The sequence below is a fragment of the Petaurus breviceps genome, unplaced genomic scaffold (assembly GCF_028583685.1).
Source record: "Petaurus breviceps papuanus isolate PSGF00001 unplaced genomic scaffold, PetGlider_PUasm1.0 685, whole genome shotgun sequence".
NCBI classification, from domain to species: domain Eukaryota; kingdom Metazoa; phylum Chordata; class Mammalia; order Diprotodontia; family Petauridae; genus Petaurus; species Petaurus breviceps.
In genome coordinates, this window is record NW_027186455.1 from 3,674,667 (window position 1) to 3,691,427 (window position 16,761).

General features: G+C 44.6%; 1 protein-coding gene across 2 annotated transcripts in view; it reads right to left on the reverse strand.

Moving 5' to 3' along the window:
* The window catches only part of GFRA3 (GDNF family receptor alpha 3), a 26,682-nt gene extending 10,876 nt beyond the window's left edge, over positions 1-15,806 (reverse strand). Inside the window, exons 1-8 of one of the 2 annotated variants that reach the window (XM_069104292.1) lie at positions 15,578-15,806; positions 12,115-12,396; positions 10,838-10,924; positions 8,946-9,279; positions 8,079-8,185; positions 7,529-7,663; positions 5,242-5,369; positions 4,860-4,963 (exon numbers count right to left, since the gene is read on the reverse strand). In XM_069104292.1, coding sequence (XP_068960393.1) covers positions 4,862-4,963; positions 5,242-5,369; positions 7,529-7,663; positions 8,079-8,185; positions 8,946-9,279; positions 10,838-10,924; positions 12,115-12,396; positions 15,578-15,647 — 1,245 coding nt within the window. In that variant the 5' untranslated portion in view covers positions 15,648-15,806 and the 3' untranslated portion in view covers positions 4,860-4,861. The remainder of the gene's footprint in view (positions 1-4,859; positions 4,964-5,241; positions 5,370-7,528; positions 7,664-8,078; positions 8,186-8,945; positions 9,280-10,837; positions 10,925-12,114; positions 12,397-15,577) is intronic. The other variant, XM_069104293.1, reaches the window with a different exon arrangement.
* Between the last annotated feature and the right edge of the window lie 955 nt (positions 15,807-16,761).

Consider the following 16,761-nt stretch of genomic DNA (forward strand, 5'->3'; position numbering starts at 1 on the left):
TATATATATATATATATATATATATATATATATATATATAAGTGTAGCCCTTCCTACAATCTTGCAGGGATCAAATATATACAAATTTCAAAAAGGAAAGAAGGCTAATGATCAGGTCATTCTGAAATATTAGGAAAGGTGGCAAGTAGGAGCTGCTATCTGAGTTCTGCTTCAGAAGAAACTAACGAATATCCAAGGTAAAGGGAGGAAGATGTGGAAAATCATGATGGGGGAAAGAGGAACACATGCCTTCTGCCCCTGAACCCTGCCCTGTGCATACATGCAACTGTTCACCTGAAAGTTTGGTTAAAAGAGGCAAACAGACTAGGTGATGATAAATTCATATTGTTTATTCACTTAAAGCTGGCACGGAGCCAAAACGTAAGTTCTGACTGTCAGATAAAAAGAACGACAAGCTTTTTATGTTTTAGGACAATCCCAGAATGTCTATGGCCCTCAGAGAAAGTTTCTTAGTTAAATAAGTCATAAATACAAATTGACAAAAGTAGCATCAGTTGGAAATTACCATTCCAAGACATCTGTGTTTCCCCTGAATAGCCCCTAGGAAACCAAAATAAGAGAAGTATAGTTATTCTGCACAAACAGGAAGAATAACTCCTTGTCAGTCTTATCTGGTCTTAAAGTTGCTGACACAGGAAAGGGAATTTTTAAAGCAAAGCAGGTCTGGTTGATTAGTTCAGGCTTTGGCCCTTTTGGGGTTCAAATGATCTGAAATGATTATCACTCCCAAAAAGAGCCTCATTGCAAAACAGATCCGATGACCTCCACATTAAAATCTCTTATCCACTTCCTCCTAAATTCTCTAGCTCTTCTCCTTAGAGTTCCCAGTGAAGCTCCCTAATTTTGTCCCTAGGAGGATAAAAGAAAGACATGCTTGACATCACAGCAGAGACCAGACTCCACCTCCTCCTATCCCTTGTCGAGGAAAGAAGCTCAGAAGATGTTCCTTCGAACACAAAGAGGAAAGAAGCTAGGGTACAGAAAGGATGCAGCGTCAGCTCTACGGGCTCCTGCTTGTATCAGTCCCTGTTGCTCCAGACCTAGAAGGACTGTTCTAACCAATAGAAATTCCAAAGGAGCACAAACCCGTCAACTTCTGACACTTCTGGTACCTGGATCCCAGGCTATATGATCAAACAGAGAGTCATTTCTTTGAATATAATTTGTAGTGCAAAATGGAGCTTTGGGAATCCTTAGATCCGAAGACTAGTGCTAACTGTCTCTTTGGCTGATCTGTTCCTTTGCCTCTGCCTGGGCCCTGGGGCAGCAGCTCAGGCATACACAGCACATTTGAGATGGGCTGTCTAATAGGGTGACATTTTTTCTTAACACACACACACACACACACACACACACATTTTGTTCATTTAAAAAAAATCTTCCCTGAACTCTACTTTATAACAAAGAAAACCTACACACTGACTTATTTGCAGCTTTACGCAGTCCTTTACAAAAAGGAGAAAAGTAAAGCTTCATCACCTATTCTCTAGAATCAAGTTAGTCATTAAAGACCTGCTAGAAGGTCACTAAGGGCATTTTTCATCTTTGCATTCAAAGTGCCTAGAATGGTGCTTGCCTTCCCCTCCACTTCATAAATGTTTGTTGAAGGAATTATGTTCATTTGAACAGTCTTTTCAGTTGGTTTTCCTTCTTATTACTAGTCAGTGTGTATATTTTCCCACATAATTTCCAAATATTCCTATATTTGGCTATGCTTTTTCACTCTATCTTTTTACTTGTCTTTCTAATTTTCTCTGAATTCTGCACATTTATAATTTTCATTGGGCAACCCTATTCCATTACACTCACATTCCAAATTTGCTCTGCCATTCCCTCATTGATGGGCATCCTCTATGTTTCTAAGATTTCTTTTTCTTTTTTTTTTTTTCATCTATAGCAAAGAAAAGAAGTGCTACTATGACCATCTGGATATATAGGAGTTCTTTCCATATGTCTTTATCCCCCCTAGGTATATGTCCACTAGTGGTAAAAGGCCTTATCTCTTTTCTTCCCCCAACACACTGATAACTGACCTCTACCTCCCTACTCTTTCTCCTCCCCCTCTGTTTTCCTCTCCATTCTTCCTTATTTATTAGCCATCCTAATGGCCATAACTACGTGGGTGTGACTCGGTGGGCCCTTAAAGATGAAGTCTTAACGCTTCATTTCCCCACCACAGCTCTTGGCTCCTGGCCCGGGAAGTAGGAGCTGCTGGCTTGTTTACCAGGAATTTGGTACCACATAAGAGCAGAAATGAACAGCCGTCTATTAGTCTAATTCGAGCACTTAGCTGTGACTGTTCTGCTCCCCTGGCCCAGGGCTAATGGAGAGAGCCACAACAAATGGAGACTGGGCACTGGGAGTGAGGGAGACATAGGTGGAGGGGTTGGGAGGAGATGGGAGCTGGTGGGGTTGAGCAGGTGACCCCCTGAAGTACAGAGAGAAAGCAGTCACAAAGGGGTGGTGGGGGGCAATTGGGGGGGGGGGGGGGTCACAGTGTGATGGTAAGAACATTAGAGCCAAGGAACCAGGTTTCTATTCCCAGCTAGGAGGGTTTAAGCAATTTGCTTACTCTCCTGCTATCTCCATTTCCTTATGCAGAAAATGAGGCAGTTGGACTGGATGGTCCCTGATGTCCCTGTAGCTCTAACATTCTCTGGGCTCTGATTTCCTTTGAGGGCAGGAGTGCTAGGTAAAGACAGGACAGCTTTCCTGGTCTTAGCCCTCTCTGAGCTTCTTCATTGCATATCCTTCCCAAGTGAACATCCTCCCAGTTCCTCTCTGCTAAACTGTCCTTCACCCCTTTTAAAATTCTACTCAAGGCTCTCACCTTAAAGGAAATCTTCCAGGATTTTTTCTACTTTCCTCACCAACTTCTCTACTCTGTGTTTATTTGGTCATCTTTGACATACTACTCCAGAAACATTCTTTCATACAGATAGTGTTTATTCTCCTTATCTGGACTCTGAAAGGGGAAGAAGCCAGACCTGTGTGAGGGCTAAGGGCTGAGAGCTCAGCAAGGTGAATGGCTAGAAGTGTGTAAGGGGATTGGGAGCTGGGTAACAGATTCTAAGGTGAGGGAGAGGATGCCCAGAATTGGCTACAATGCTAACCCTGGAGATGATGGGGTACCTGGGGTCTAAATCAATTTGTAACATCAATTTGTTAAACCAGTTTGTACAATTGTAACTGCAATTTGTATTGTCAAACTCTGCCCCTTCCCCCTATCCGCACTCTGCCTAGGCAACAACTTGTGACTCCTTTGTTCTTACTTAATCTCTTCATGTCTCCTCCGGTCTGGCCCAAATATTCCTTTGTTCTTGCCTCATGTCTCCTCTGGTCTGGCCCAAATCTCATCTAAACTATCTATGCACTAAAGTCACAAGTTCCTCTCAATCAGCCCTAACCTTTATCTATGCACTGAAGTCCCTTACATCCATCTGGTCAGCCCTGACAATGGCAGCCCTACCCTTTAAAGGTAAAAGCATGTACCCCTCTCACTCGCAGGTCCCCTAAAGGACTCTTGCCCGCTTCTCATGGAAGCGTAACAATAAACTTCTACAACTCTCACTCCAATTAAGCCTGAGACCTTGAATTCTTTCCAGACGCTATTGCATGTTTTCTGGTCTTAGATAAGATCAGAGTTCCTTTTGAACCTAGAGGGAGCTATCCCTCATCAGAGATGTCTGAGCCTTCCTCCTATGGGCATGCCAAGTTCATTGTGAAAAACCAAGGCACAGAGGTGGAGGGGCAGCCTAGATAGGCATGGGGAGCAGTGAAAGAGGGGGTCCAGTTTTTACAAGGAATTATGGAAATTGCATTCTGTTTAAATGTAGAGTGGAACAAAAAATATGAAAAGAACCGAGTTTTAAACTGAAATATTTAATGAGTACATAACTGAGGGTGTGGGAATTTGGGGTGGAATAACATATCAGAGCAGGGCATGGGGGGGACCCATTAAGGAATCTATAGATCCTCTCTAAGGATCTGGATGCCTGCTACAGTACAGTCCAGGCTGCCTCTTCTCTCATTCAGATTAGGGGCCAAGGGTTAGACAAGATGTGGGAATCTTATTTTGATTTTTTTTCTACTGGGGGGATGAGAGGGACTATCCCATTCTGCCTGACTAGAGACACACAATTGACAAATTACCCTAGGTTGTAAACTTTTTGAGGGCAGGACCAATATTGTACATAGTAGGCATTTAATAAATGCTTGTTTTATGAATGAATAAAAAAATATTTTAAGTAGGGGGAGAGGGAAGGAGAATAGCCTTTGGGGGAAAGGGCCGTAGACTAGGGAAAAGGAGAGAGAAATAAGGAGGGAATTTGGCTTAGTCAGTCATGGGCTAATTCCCACTGCCAGGCAGTCAGGGAAATACAATCATCTAGCCCCCAGATCCCTAAAGACAAATGACGTAAGGTGGAAGAGACAGAGAGTCAAGGGAACCCCAGTCAATCAAAGCCATCCTACCCAGCTCACTCCTCTTCTCTTCTCCCCCATCCCTAAGGCTGTTGCCTCATCTGTAACCCAAGACCTTTGGAAGTGTGTGTCTAGGAGGAATGATCATAAAGCCCCTCTCTGCTGTGGAAAGGACAGCCTCAGAGGGAAGCCCTAGTTCAGTCACCTTTGTCCCTACTTTCCAGCTATTCAACAGGTTTTTTTTTTCCTGTTAGGCCTTTTCTAGTGATTACTGATCACAGAAGATTTGGGGTAGACATGGCATAGTCCCTTTTTTCTCCCCTCCTGCTTCTTCCCTCTGCATTCTTAAAACAGCTCTGGCTGGGACGCTCAAGGAGGTGATACGCAAGGGGAAAGAGGGACTACAAGCAAAGTACCATTACAAGTGGCCAAGGACAGGGAACAAGAGCAGAACCAAGGTCAGGGAACTCAAGGAGATGGTGGAGACCCAGGGTTGTAGTCTTCCAGCCAGATTGTTATCCTGAGAAGAAAACATGGTGGAGAGGCTGTGGTCAATGAGGAAGGCTCTGTCATCACATTTTGACCTCATTACCAAACTCCTCCCCTCTCCCATCTACCTCAGGAGGCCCTGCTCCCTCCCATCAAGCATCCCTTGACCCCTGCAAGAGGTTCTTCAGACACAGAATTCTCTCCTTCGGGAGTATCAGAAAGCCCAGAGGGACCACACCCCCTCCCCAGGGAGGGGGCCCCACCAAGTGATCTAGGGAAGATGCTGTAATAAAAAGAAGAGGTCTGTACCTGCTGGGATACATCCACAGAATAGGAGGGATCTCCCAGGCTTTGAGAGTTATCCTGAGAGATGGTAGTAGGGGAGCTTTTGGAAAGCAGCAGGTGGTGAACTTGCATCTGAGATTTAATAGCCTGGGCTAGGGAATAGGAAAGAAGACAGAGAGACCTGAGAGGTGGAGAGGAGGATTATACCATAGGGTCATAAATCTAGACCTGGAAAGGAGCTTAGAAGCGATCGAGTCCAACAATCTCATTTTATGGTTCAGGAAAACTGAGTGCCAAGATGGTAAGATTCAACGGAGATTAGAGATCAAAGTCAGGATTTGGACCCAGCACCTCTGACTGGAGCACTAGTGTAAAAGGGTGGGTCTGTGTTTGGGTAGAGGAGGCTCCTTCAGCCTCCAAAGATAAAGGCGAAGCCCTTAAGGGGCATCTGAATGTGGGGAGAGAAATGATATCATGAAAAATCACTGGATCTGGAGCCTAAGATTTGGGTTTGAATCTCAGCTATGCTACTTACTCCTGGACAACCTTGGTCATGTTACTTCCCCTCCAGAAAGGAAACTCCTTGAGGTCTGGACTGTTTTGGGTTTGTTTGTTTTTTTTTTGGAGAGGGAAGGCAGGACAATTGGGGTTAAGTGACTGGCCCAAGGTCACACAGCTAGTAAGTGTGATCAAGTGTCTGAGGCCAGATTTGAACTCAGCTCCTCCTGACTCCAGGGCCAGCGCTCTATTCACTGCACCACCTAGCTACCCCCAGTCACAGTGCTTTGTGTATAGTAGGAACTTAATTAGTGTTTGTTGAAATGTTAATAAAAATAATAAAATGAAACTGAATATTATATAATTACAAGCACCAAGGTTGGTTTCCCTGGAAGAGTTGAGAAAAACAACCCATTGTCTCATTACAGAGGCAGGGGAATGTGGGTATAGAACCTTGTCTCTACTACCAAACTCAGCTGATATGGTGGTTGGTTTGCTGAACTTTTTTTCTTCCTTTTTCTCTTTTATTCTTTGTTCCAAGGGATGGCTCAGAGGGGAAGGAAGGAGGGAGGTATATAGTTGGAAATGACATCGATATAAAAACAAAAGATAACAATAAAAATTTTAAATTAAGAAAGGATCTATGTGTTCTATCTTCCCTCTCTGGGCCCTGGTTTCTGCCTCTACAAAATGAGGGTGTCTATGTAAACACTGAACTATGGTCAAGGGGAACTTATGGTTCCTTCCAGTTCTGATATTCTGACTCTTAAGTTGCCTAGGATCAAACAGTGAGTAAGAAAGAGGAAATGGAGGGGCGACTAGATGGCGCAGTGAATAAAGCACCAGCCCTGGAGTCAGGAGGACCTGAGTTCAAATGTGGCCTCAGACACTTAACACTTACTAGCTGTGTGACCTTGGGCAAGTCACTTAACCCCAACTACCCTGCCTTCCCTCCTCCAAAAAAAGAAAGAGAAAATGGAAGACTATGGGAGGACTAGTAGAAGAGAACAAAAATATATTCTTACAATATTCCAAATTTCAGGATCACGAGGAACCCTGCAGAGAAGGCTTCTTGTTCCTCCTCCTGTGTTTAGACCAGATGGCTCATCTGTCTGGAGCCATCATCTACTTCACCTCCACACTCCCCTCCCACCCTCTGCCTCACTCACAGTAATGGGAATGTAAATTTATGTTGTTGCCATCTTTCTAAGATTGTATTGTGTAAGATCTTCCCTGCCCCTAGGTTAAGTGCACCTGGAGCCTGTGGTGGGAGGCTTGTTTTTCAGGAGATACTTTGTGATTGGGCAGTGGGGGCAAGAGGGTTGTTGCATTCTCTAAGCCAGGAGAAGACTATATAAACCTTGTTGTGAGACTTTGTTTTGGGGGCTCACTTTGAGAAGTGTTGTGTGATTTGACCAGACAAGACTCTGGGCAGCCATTGAGAGTCCCCCCGGCTTTGAAAAACCCAGATGTTGATGCTTCCCTCTCTGGTAACTTACTAGGTATGGATGTAATGGTTGGACAGTTGGAGGCCCGTCTGCTTGATCTGTTTGTTTTTCTGTTTTCTTATAATTTCTGCTTGTAACCTCTGTATACTCTGAAGTTCGGGGTACTGACTTTTTACCCTGAACTAGGTAAATGATATGTTTGATTCATTAAAGCAAGATTGTTAACCCATTTTGAGTTGCTTTCCTTTAGAAAAGCAGATCTAAGAACCTGTGTTGGCAGCCACCCTGGGGATGCTGAGGTGCTTGCTGCATCACTCACCCCCCCCCCCCAAACATACACACACACATGCATACAAAAAACTCACTGAGGCAGGGATTTCTGGAGAAAGATTCCTGTATATGCATGCATTCTTCTAGTTGATTGCCACTCCCCCGGCAGGAACAGTTCAAAGCAACATCAGTACTGAGATTGCTGATGTAATTGGGGGTCATGACAGTACCTGTGCAGAAAGGTGGTGGCACCAGAAAATAATAAATGTTGGAGAAGATGTGGGAAAATCAGAACACTCATTCATTGTTGGTGGAGTTGTGAACTGATCTAACCATTTTGGAGAGCAATTTGGAACTATACCCAAAGGGCTATAAAATTGTGCATACCCTTTGATCCAGCAATACTACTACTATGTCTTTATCCCAGAAAGATCATAAAAGGGAAAAGGACCCACAAGTACATGTACACAATATTTAAAGCAGAAAGGTGGTGGCCACCATCAGGGCACTTCTTCTAACAATGGGCTTCCCCTGCCTGACTTGATGCCACCTTATCCTTGGTCTCATATGTTTCAACCTATGGAGATCCTAACCATCTATCACTCCCCAAACACCTCCCCTCTAGGTACCCACTCTTGATCTTACCAATCAAGCCCATATATGCCTTCAGGCACCTTTGGGGCTGTATCCCTACACAGGTCCCTAGAGGGTCCATGTGATAGCAGTACATCTGAAAATCAGCCAGGCGGGATCTAGAAAATGGGAGAGTTTGAGAGTTGAGAAGACCCAAGGAAAGTGGGGAATTAGGGCTGAAAAAAGAAAGACTTCTCCCATCCCTAATCTTAGTGAGAACTGAATTTATAGAATCAAATATCACCTTGAGGAGGGAAACAGTAATGTTAGGGGTGAGGAGAAGGGCCAAGGACAGGAACCTAGGGAAAGGGTAGAGGGTACATCTATTCTTGAAGTTCATGATGAATTCTTGGAATTTAGGGATTCATGCCAAGTTTATGTGTTATTCTCCTCCATGATCCCCCAAAACGGCCAGAATGGTTTTTTTTTTTTTGGAAATAAAACAGCCCTAGGATGTAACACTGGGGGGTAGGTAGGGACAATACCAACAGTGTCACTCCATAAAAATAATAGAGAAAGGACATCTCTCCTTTATTTAAGGCAATAGAGGGGCTGCAATAGGCCTAGCTAACAAAAAGTCATTTTGTCTTTGGAGTGAGTATATCGTAATTGGTTTGCTTATATATTTCCCTTTCTAATACTTCTTGGTTAGTTCTGTTCAGTGAGTGAAGAGATACTGGAAAGCCAGATCAAGATCAAAAGTTTGCCAGAGAAAATCTACCAAAACTCTATAACCCACCGTTAACCATAGGGCCATGGGGGATTCGTCTGCTAATACAACTCCCCTCTGGGCAGGTCTCACTGATAAATGAAAACCACTTCCATTTCTAGGGAGGGAGAGGGAGAGGTTGTCCTCCTGCCCCATAAGGCCAGACCCACCTGCAGAGCACATCTTGAAGGCAGGTATCCCAAAGCATCAGGCAGTTGGGGGGATCTGTGGCTGGAGAGGTACAGCTGGGGGCAATGGCATTGCGCCGTCGTGCCCCACAGACATCATCCCCATCATCACAAGGGCAGAATAGAAGTGCTTGGGCATAGTTGTCTGCTACCTGCTCAAAGAAGACACGAAGCTCCTGCTGACACTTCTGGGGCTGACATCGAGCCACTGAGCAGACCTCCCCATAGGCCAGGCGCAACTTGTTACATCTGTCATTCAGGGTGCACAGAGTGATGGACTTCAGGCAGAGATCAGGGCTGCTTTGGGACATGGAGCCTAGGAGAGAAATGTGGCAACCCCCTCCTATTCTTCTCCTGTACCAGGAAGCTGGACATGGGGTTGCAAACCACCCAGCATCTTCCTCCTCCTCTGCCCAATATAGCCCTTAGCTCTTCCTACAGCCCACCCAGGGTCTGGAGCTCTGATAGCATCTGGAACCTAGACTCTCTCTCAATCCACCTAGAACTCTGATTCCCAACAGAGCCTTCCCTATAAGTCACACAAAGTCTGGAACTCAAACCTACCCATAACCTTCCCTATAGTTTGCTTAGAGATATGAACATAAATGTAGCTCCTAGCCCTTCCCACACTCTTCTGAGGATTGAAGATGGCCAGAACCTGACGAGAGAGGTAATAAGAAATGGAAGTATCTGGAACACAGCCTCAGGTAGAGGTTCAGCCCAGACAATAGCCCTGTTTGGCTGTCTAGGCTATGTCTAAGCATTCTCAATTCTGTTCCCAACTCTATCACACCTTTGCCCTAATTGAAAAATCCAAATGCCATCAACTTCCATTTCTGTAAAATACACTTCCTAGTCCTATATTTAGTAATGGAAGTGACTTCAGAGGTCATCTAGTTCAGAACTTTTGGTTTATGGATAAGGAAACTGAGGCTGAGAAAGTTAGGCGACTTACCAGAGTGTTGGAGCTAAGATTCCTGCCTGGGTTTCTTGATCCCAAATCTAACATTCTTTCTTTCTGCACCAGGTTGCTCCTAATTATTTTTCAATATTAGAAGGCAAGGTGGTTTTAGGGTAAATGAAAACTAGCTCTTGAATCATAGAACCTGGATTCAAATTCATGCCTCTGATGCTTACTACCTGTATGACCATGGGCAGGTCACTTAATTTCCATGGACCTTAATTTCTCCGTCTGTAAAATGTGAGGGGTGGGGGGTGTGGCTAGGTGTCAAAGTGAATAGAGCACCAGCCCTGGAGTCAGGAGGACCTGAGTTCAAATCTGGCCTCAGACACTTAACACAAAAACCAGCCGTGTGACCTTGGGCAAGTCATTTAACCCCAATTTCCCTACCTTCCCCCCTCCAAAAAGCAAAAAAAAAAAAATCAAAATGTGAGGGGGTTGGACTAGATGTTTTTCTAAGATCTCTTCCAGCTCTAGGCTTATGAGTCATCGAGGCACGGAGTCACATATTTTTACTAACGTCTCTGCCCCCCCCCCATTTTTAGAATATTTAAAAACATTTTCAGGTGTTTGGAAATACAGACCATTTTCTAGGATGCCCAGGATGAGGAATAATTATCTAATAAATTCAGGAGCTGATGTCACATCTGCCATACCCTTGACTTCCCTGAACTATGTGGCCTAGAAAAATGGTTTAGTCTGCCTTCCTTAACAATTGTTGTTTTTTTAGTAATTGCACTGTGACCAAGACCCACAGAATAGTTCCATCTGCTATCCTGACAGATACAAACAACCCTTTGCTCTCCCTTGGTTGTAGAATTCTTTATGCTATAACCCAAGAATAAAGATTCTCCACCCTCCCCTGACACCCAGCTCAAGCTCCCATCTCCCCAACCTGGCCTGTCCCACAAACCTGACTCAAACAAGTTCAGATGACTGAATTTCCTGGATTTGCTGGTTACAGTTTCCTTATATGGTGAGCCCCCCAGATCATAGTTACCTAGAAAAAAAAAGAGATGAAAACATCAGAGACCTGTAGAGTGATTTTCTATGAAGAAAAGCAATAGGAGAAAGGACCCTGTTTTCTTCAATGAAGCAAGATAGAGTCTGTTCTTCATCCTCAGTTTCTAGAAGGAAGCTAACTGGCTTTGAGGAAAGTATCCTATAATGAGGAATAAGAAGTGGGGTCTGACTTTGGGGGGGGGGGAAGGTAAGACAGCAATAACCTCCTGTTAGGAACTGCCTGGGAAAGGTAATGGAGATAGAAGGTACTAGTATCTAAAAACAGACTGCCTTGTCTTGCAATTATATGTCTGTGTGCCCAAGATGGGACAAGATGACCTATACGCTACAACTCTAAATTTATGACCCTATGATCTATAAAATGAATGAGAGGACAGTTGGGTATAACCCAGCAGGGCACTGCGAGTGTGATTTCAGTATCTGGCAAAGAAGGGCCAGGTCAGGAGAGAAAGTAGTGGGTACCAGGAGAGAAACAGTTGGGACACCCCGCCCTACCCCCATAAGCAAATTGGAAGGATAGAGGGAAAAGAAAGGATCTATTACCAAAAGAGATCTTTGGGGTATCCCTACCAAGAAATGGGGTGATTGTAATAGGAAAAGGGATCTGGAGAGGAGAGTCCCCCAAAAGAACAAGAAGGAGAGGTTCCATTTTGCTCTTGTCCTAAATAGCTTTCCCCTTTGTCTTATCTTTGTCCTTCTCCCTCCTGGTTAATGAGTACCCTATGTATCAACAGCAGTGCAAAGCTCCCAGGGCCTCTTCCAGGACGATGTCTGGGTACTCGGTCTGTCCCACATCATCCTCTACTTGCTGATACTGTGCTATTCTGCATAACTTCTAAGTTGGCCTTTTAGAGTGTATACTGTCTTCCTAAGAGCTTGGAAGCACCTTAGGGTAGGAACCACTTCAGTAACCATTAGGTCAAATACAATACACAGTAGGCATTCAATTCACCAGAGTAATTCTCTAGGGGCAGGAGAAATAGGAAAAGAGGGTAGTATATTTGGGATCCCATAAGGATAATTAAAGACCTCTTTCCAAACCCCTAAACAATTCTGTGCAATGCAGGCCTCTTTTGCCAACACAGTCTGCCAGACCCTTGTTATCCTGCAGAACCAGGGAAAAGTCTCTAAACACAGTTCCTAGCTCTGTCCTCACAAGGGACTCACCAAGGCCATAAGCAGAGTGAATGGTCCAGTAGATAGCCAGGCAGGTGTCCTGATTCTTCATGCGCCACTGGCACCTGCAGCTGCCCAGAGAACTATTCTGAAGTTGCTGTGCTGCCTCCAGGCAGGCCTCCAGGTTTTCAGGCTTCTGAGGAGCTGAAGCCTTGAAAGGAAAGCAGGTTTCCAAGTAGAGGAAGGGGGTGCTGCAAGTGAAGTCAGCCAGGCACAGTTTTTTGGCAGTGATGCAGGAGCTCACAGACACACTATCCATGGTTGGAAGGTCTCCTGTTTGCCGAGAGATGCCAGGTAAGGGCAGATAAGAGATAGGGAAGAGAGCTGAGAGAACCAAACAGGCAGGAATGTGGGGAACACACTGTGTCATATAAAAATATAAATTACAAAGAAAGGGAGATTAAAAAGGGGTCACAGGTAGAAATCCTGCAGGTACCCCAAGCTAAGCCGAGGAGGACTTGAATCAACCACAGAGGCATCATGAAAGATTCCCTGTCATAAAGGAAACAGAGAGAACATTCCAAAAGAAAGCAAGTCTAGGGACACTGCCATTCATCATGGAGAATGTAAACCTTAACAGGGCCATGTTGGGATTCTGGTTGGCAACATCACAAACAAGGTTAGGAAGAAAACCCTAGGTCTTTGGAGGGGTTCCCAAAATGGAAGGCTAAGTACCAGAGATGGTGTACCAAGTGCTGTACAGTTCTGATACTCTGTAAGGTACACTTAAGGATGAAGGGGTCAACTCCACATCAACTTCCCCTCCCCACTCCCCTGCTATCCTCATTGCCATAGCTGGAGAGAGGGGGAGGGACCCAAATGTCATTTCTCCCTTCTCTTTCCTGGGTCTTCTCTATTTGCTGAGTGCCTCCTACTATTTCAATAACCCCCTCACTTCAGGGTTCTTTCCACTATACTAGGCTGCCTTTCTACAATTGTTTTCCATTTTTTTCCTTTCTAACAATTTAGTAGACACCCTCAAGCCTGTAATGTTGAGAGATCCCTGACATTAGTGGCTCCCATATACCTATACATACGAATACATTCCTATACATACTAATTGTTGATGGAGCTGAGAATTGGTCCAGCTATTCTAGAAAACAATTTGGAATTTTACCCCAAAAGTCAATCAACTGTACATACCCTTTCATCCAGTGATATCACTAGTAGATATATGCTCTAAGGAAGTCATAACAGAGGATAAGGTCCCATTGATAGAAAAATATTTATAGCTGCAATTTTTTTTACTAGTAAAGAACAGAAAACAAAGTCAGGGTCCATCAGTAAGGGAATAACCAAACAAGTTGTGGCATGTGAATGTAATAAAACATTATTTTGCTGTAAGAAATGAAGAATATGAAGAATTTAGAGAAATTTGAGAAGTCCTGAATGAACTGACATAGAATGATAAATACAGAACCAGGAGAGCAATTTATATGATGACTATAATATGTAAAAGAAAACAGAAAGACTTCAGAATTCTGATCACTGCAATGACTAATCGCTTTTTCCCACAGGAATGACAGTGGATTATGCCTCCCACCTCTTGACAGAGAAGAAGAGGTGAACCAAAGGCATAGAATAAGGCATACATTTTCAGATATGGTCAGTGTGTTTTACCTGATTGTACTTATTTGTTATAAGGGAAGGCTCTACAGGGAGAAGGGAGAGTCAGTGGGAAGTGATAATGGTGTGTGTGTGTGTGTGTGTGTGTGTGTGTGTGTGTGAGGGGGGGGGAAGGGAGAGAGAGACAGAGAGACAGAGAGAGACAGAGAGAGGAGAGACAGAGAGAATGAATCAAGAAAAATCTTTCAAAAATAAAAGTGTCTTGACTTGGGAGGAAAAAAAGTGAATCTATTCTTCAACTCTGCCTTGATTTACTGGTGATAGGGAAGTGACTTCACCTTTGCTCTCAGTTCTAACATGGCCATTCATACCATTTAGGGTGCAGGAGAATTGTCTGGGCAGGCCAATTAATGTAGCAGCTGTCATTCCCTGGAACTGCTAATGGTGTCAAATAGTTTAGTTTGGTGGCCAGAATTTCCTGAATTTCTTCTGTTTCTGCCTTCATCAAAGGCAATGTCTTGAAGTACCACCTTGTGGACTAATGCTTCAGTGCAATTCTGGGAGCGCTTGTTGGCAATCTTTCCTAGTGAAAAAACTCTGACCAGGTTCTAGAGAGCAAGGAGATTTGGAGATAGGAAGAGGCTTACCAGGAGCACAATGGACTCTAGTATCTCTTGGGACCACCTGTTCTGTCTGTGTTTTCTCAGGGGGGAAAGGTAACATTAATGGCCAGAGTTGCAAAATGCTCATTCACTCACTAAAGAATGCTTAAGCAGTTTCGATGTGTAAGGCACTGTTCTAGGCACAGTCAAGCGTCACTGAGTTATTCCAGGTTTGCAATGGGCAGGCAATGTCCCATACCAAAGCTATGTCAGTTATGTTGTCAGGGGGAAAGCACTGGACTTAGTTGGGTTTGAATGCCAGCTCTGATAGTTTCCAGTTGCAATATCACAGGTGACCTCCCAAGCCTGTTTGCTCATCTGTAAGATGAGGGTTACAATATTTTTACTATCTAACAGGGTTGTTGTGAAAAAAAAATGCACTCTCTAAAACTGAAAGTGCTATATTGTATAAATGTGAGTTATTTCATTCCCCAAATTCCATTTGGGTATTTCTGTTCCTTGAGATTGGGGGTGGGGGTGGTTATGTCCTCCTTCCATGTGCTTAAACGGGAAAAATATTTCCAGCAGGTTCCAGACTTGGAACAACATTGACTTCCGACAAACTCTTCCTCAGATCTAACCTAAATTCCTTTCGTTTAAGCTGCTTTTTGCTTTCCCATTTCTTACAGGCATGAAAGAATCAAGCCTCCGAAAGGGAGCTTCCGTGCTCCAGGATGCTGGTATGCTTGGGTATCCGGAGGTCTTCAGCCTGAGGGAGGCTGGGGTAGAGTGAATGCCACTGCCTAGCTTCTCAGATCTGTGCATTCCAATGAAGGAAGAGAAACAGGAAAACAATATTGGGACCAGTTACCTAATCCATCTTTAGCGTTCAATATGCCTTAGTTCAGACACATACTCTATCCAGCCAGTCTCCCCAGGATTCCTCTGACTCCCACCACCTGCTACCCAATGTCCTGCACAAAGTTTTTCGATCAACTTCATCCTAACCTCCCTTGGTGCTTTGGAAAGACCCTTCAAAACTGTTCGAGGCGGCTTGGGGCCCCAGACAAATGTTTATTCCTTCCTCTCAACTGCTACAGAGGTCTCTGGACAAAACTAGTCAGTATCTTCGAGGACGCTTACTCTCCGTAAGTAGATCTTCCAATCCAAGAGCCTCCGTTGTCCATTCCATTCAATATTTGCTACATATGCACGCAGAGGACCACATACATACACATGCACACACATACATATACCAATACATTTACACTCACACCTATACTCACCGGCTTGGAGTAGAGGAAGCAAGGACACGAGCAGCAAAGCGGACAGAACGGGTTGGACGCCCAGAGGCATGGTGCCACAGGCTCGGTGTGTCTGGCCCCTCGGGCACTCCCCTCTCAGCTCCGGTGCCCCCTGCCCTGTCCTGCTTTGCCCTGTCCAGTCCCGCCAGTGCTCTCCTTTCCGCTCCTAGAGTCGCTCTGAGGCACCGCCTTAGCCTCCGCCCCTATCCCCACCCTAAGCAGCGCGCCTTCATACTAAGCCCCCACACCTCCGCCACACATCCAAGAACTATCATGTAGGAAAAAAAAACGACAAACTAATACAAACCTTGCCCAGGAAATGGGTAGGACCTTGAGACTAGACGGCAAGTGCGTGGGGAAGAGGATTTTTTGGGGGACGGGGTGAGGAGGGTGAAGAGGTTTGGGACCCTTCCTCTAAGGAAGGGAGTGGGGTGGGGTGGGGTGGGGTGGCGCAGGGGACAGACTCCTTTGGTTCCATGTCTATACCTTAGGACCTAATTTAAGGAAACTTTTGGTGGGGCTGGAGAGTGAGGGTAAGAGGTGGTGCAAAGGAGGAAGATATTTGCTTGCCCCTAGAGAAGGGCTGTGAGACTCAAATATCTGGGTAACCCCACCCCCTTCAACATGCAGGTGAGCAGAGTTCAGAAATTATCCGATGGTTCCAAGGGAAACACTTTCTTACTCTCCTGTATCAACCCAATCACCCAGAATTCTCAAGATCAGCACTAAAAATGAAACAAAACAAAAAAATTTAAATATCACCAACAAAACCAATATGCCACAAAAAAAACCTTCCTTTTAATAGCATTCTCACATCTATTATCCAATTTCATCTTTACAACAACCCTAATCGAGGCTATAGGATTAGTATCCTTAATCCCATTTTGCAGATGGGGAAACTGGGACCCCAAGAAGTGAAGTTACTTAGCTCACATTATTTGATGGTTGGAGAGCTGGTCTTAAAATCTAGTAGTTTTCCTGACTCCCAGCCCAGACCTCTCCCCCACCCACCCCGCCCCACCTAGTTTATAAGTGTATGCACCTGTACAAACCCAGCTCCCTCTGCCCTATCAGACAGAATTTGGCAACCGGCCTATTAACTAGTTTGTGTGACCTAGAGAGGTTATTTGTTTTACCAAAGACCCCAACTGGAGGAAGCAGGGAGG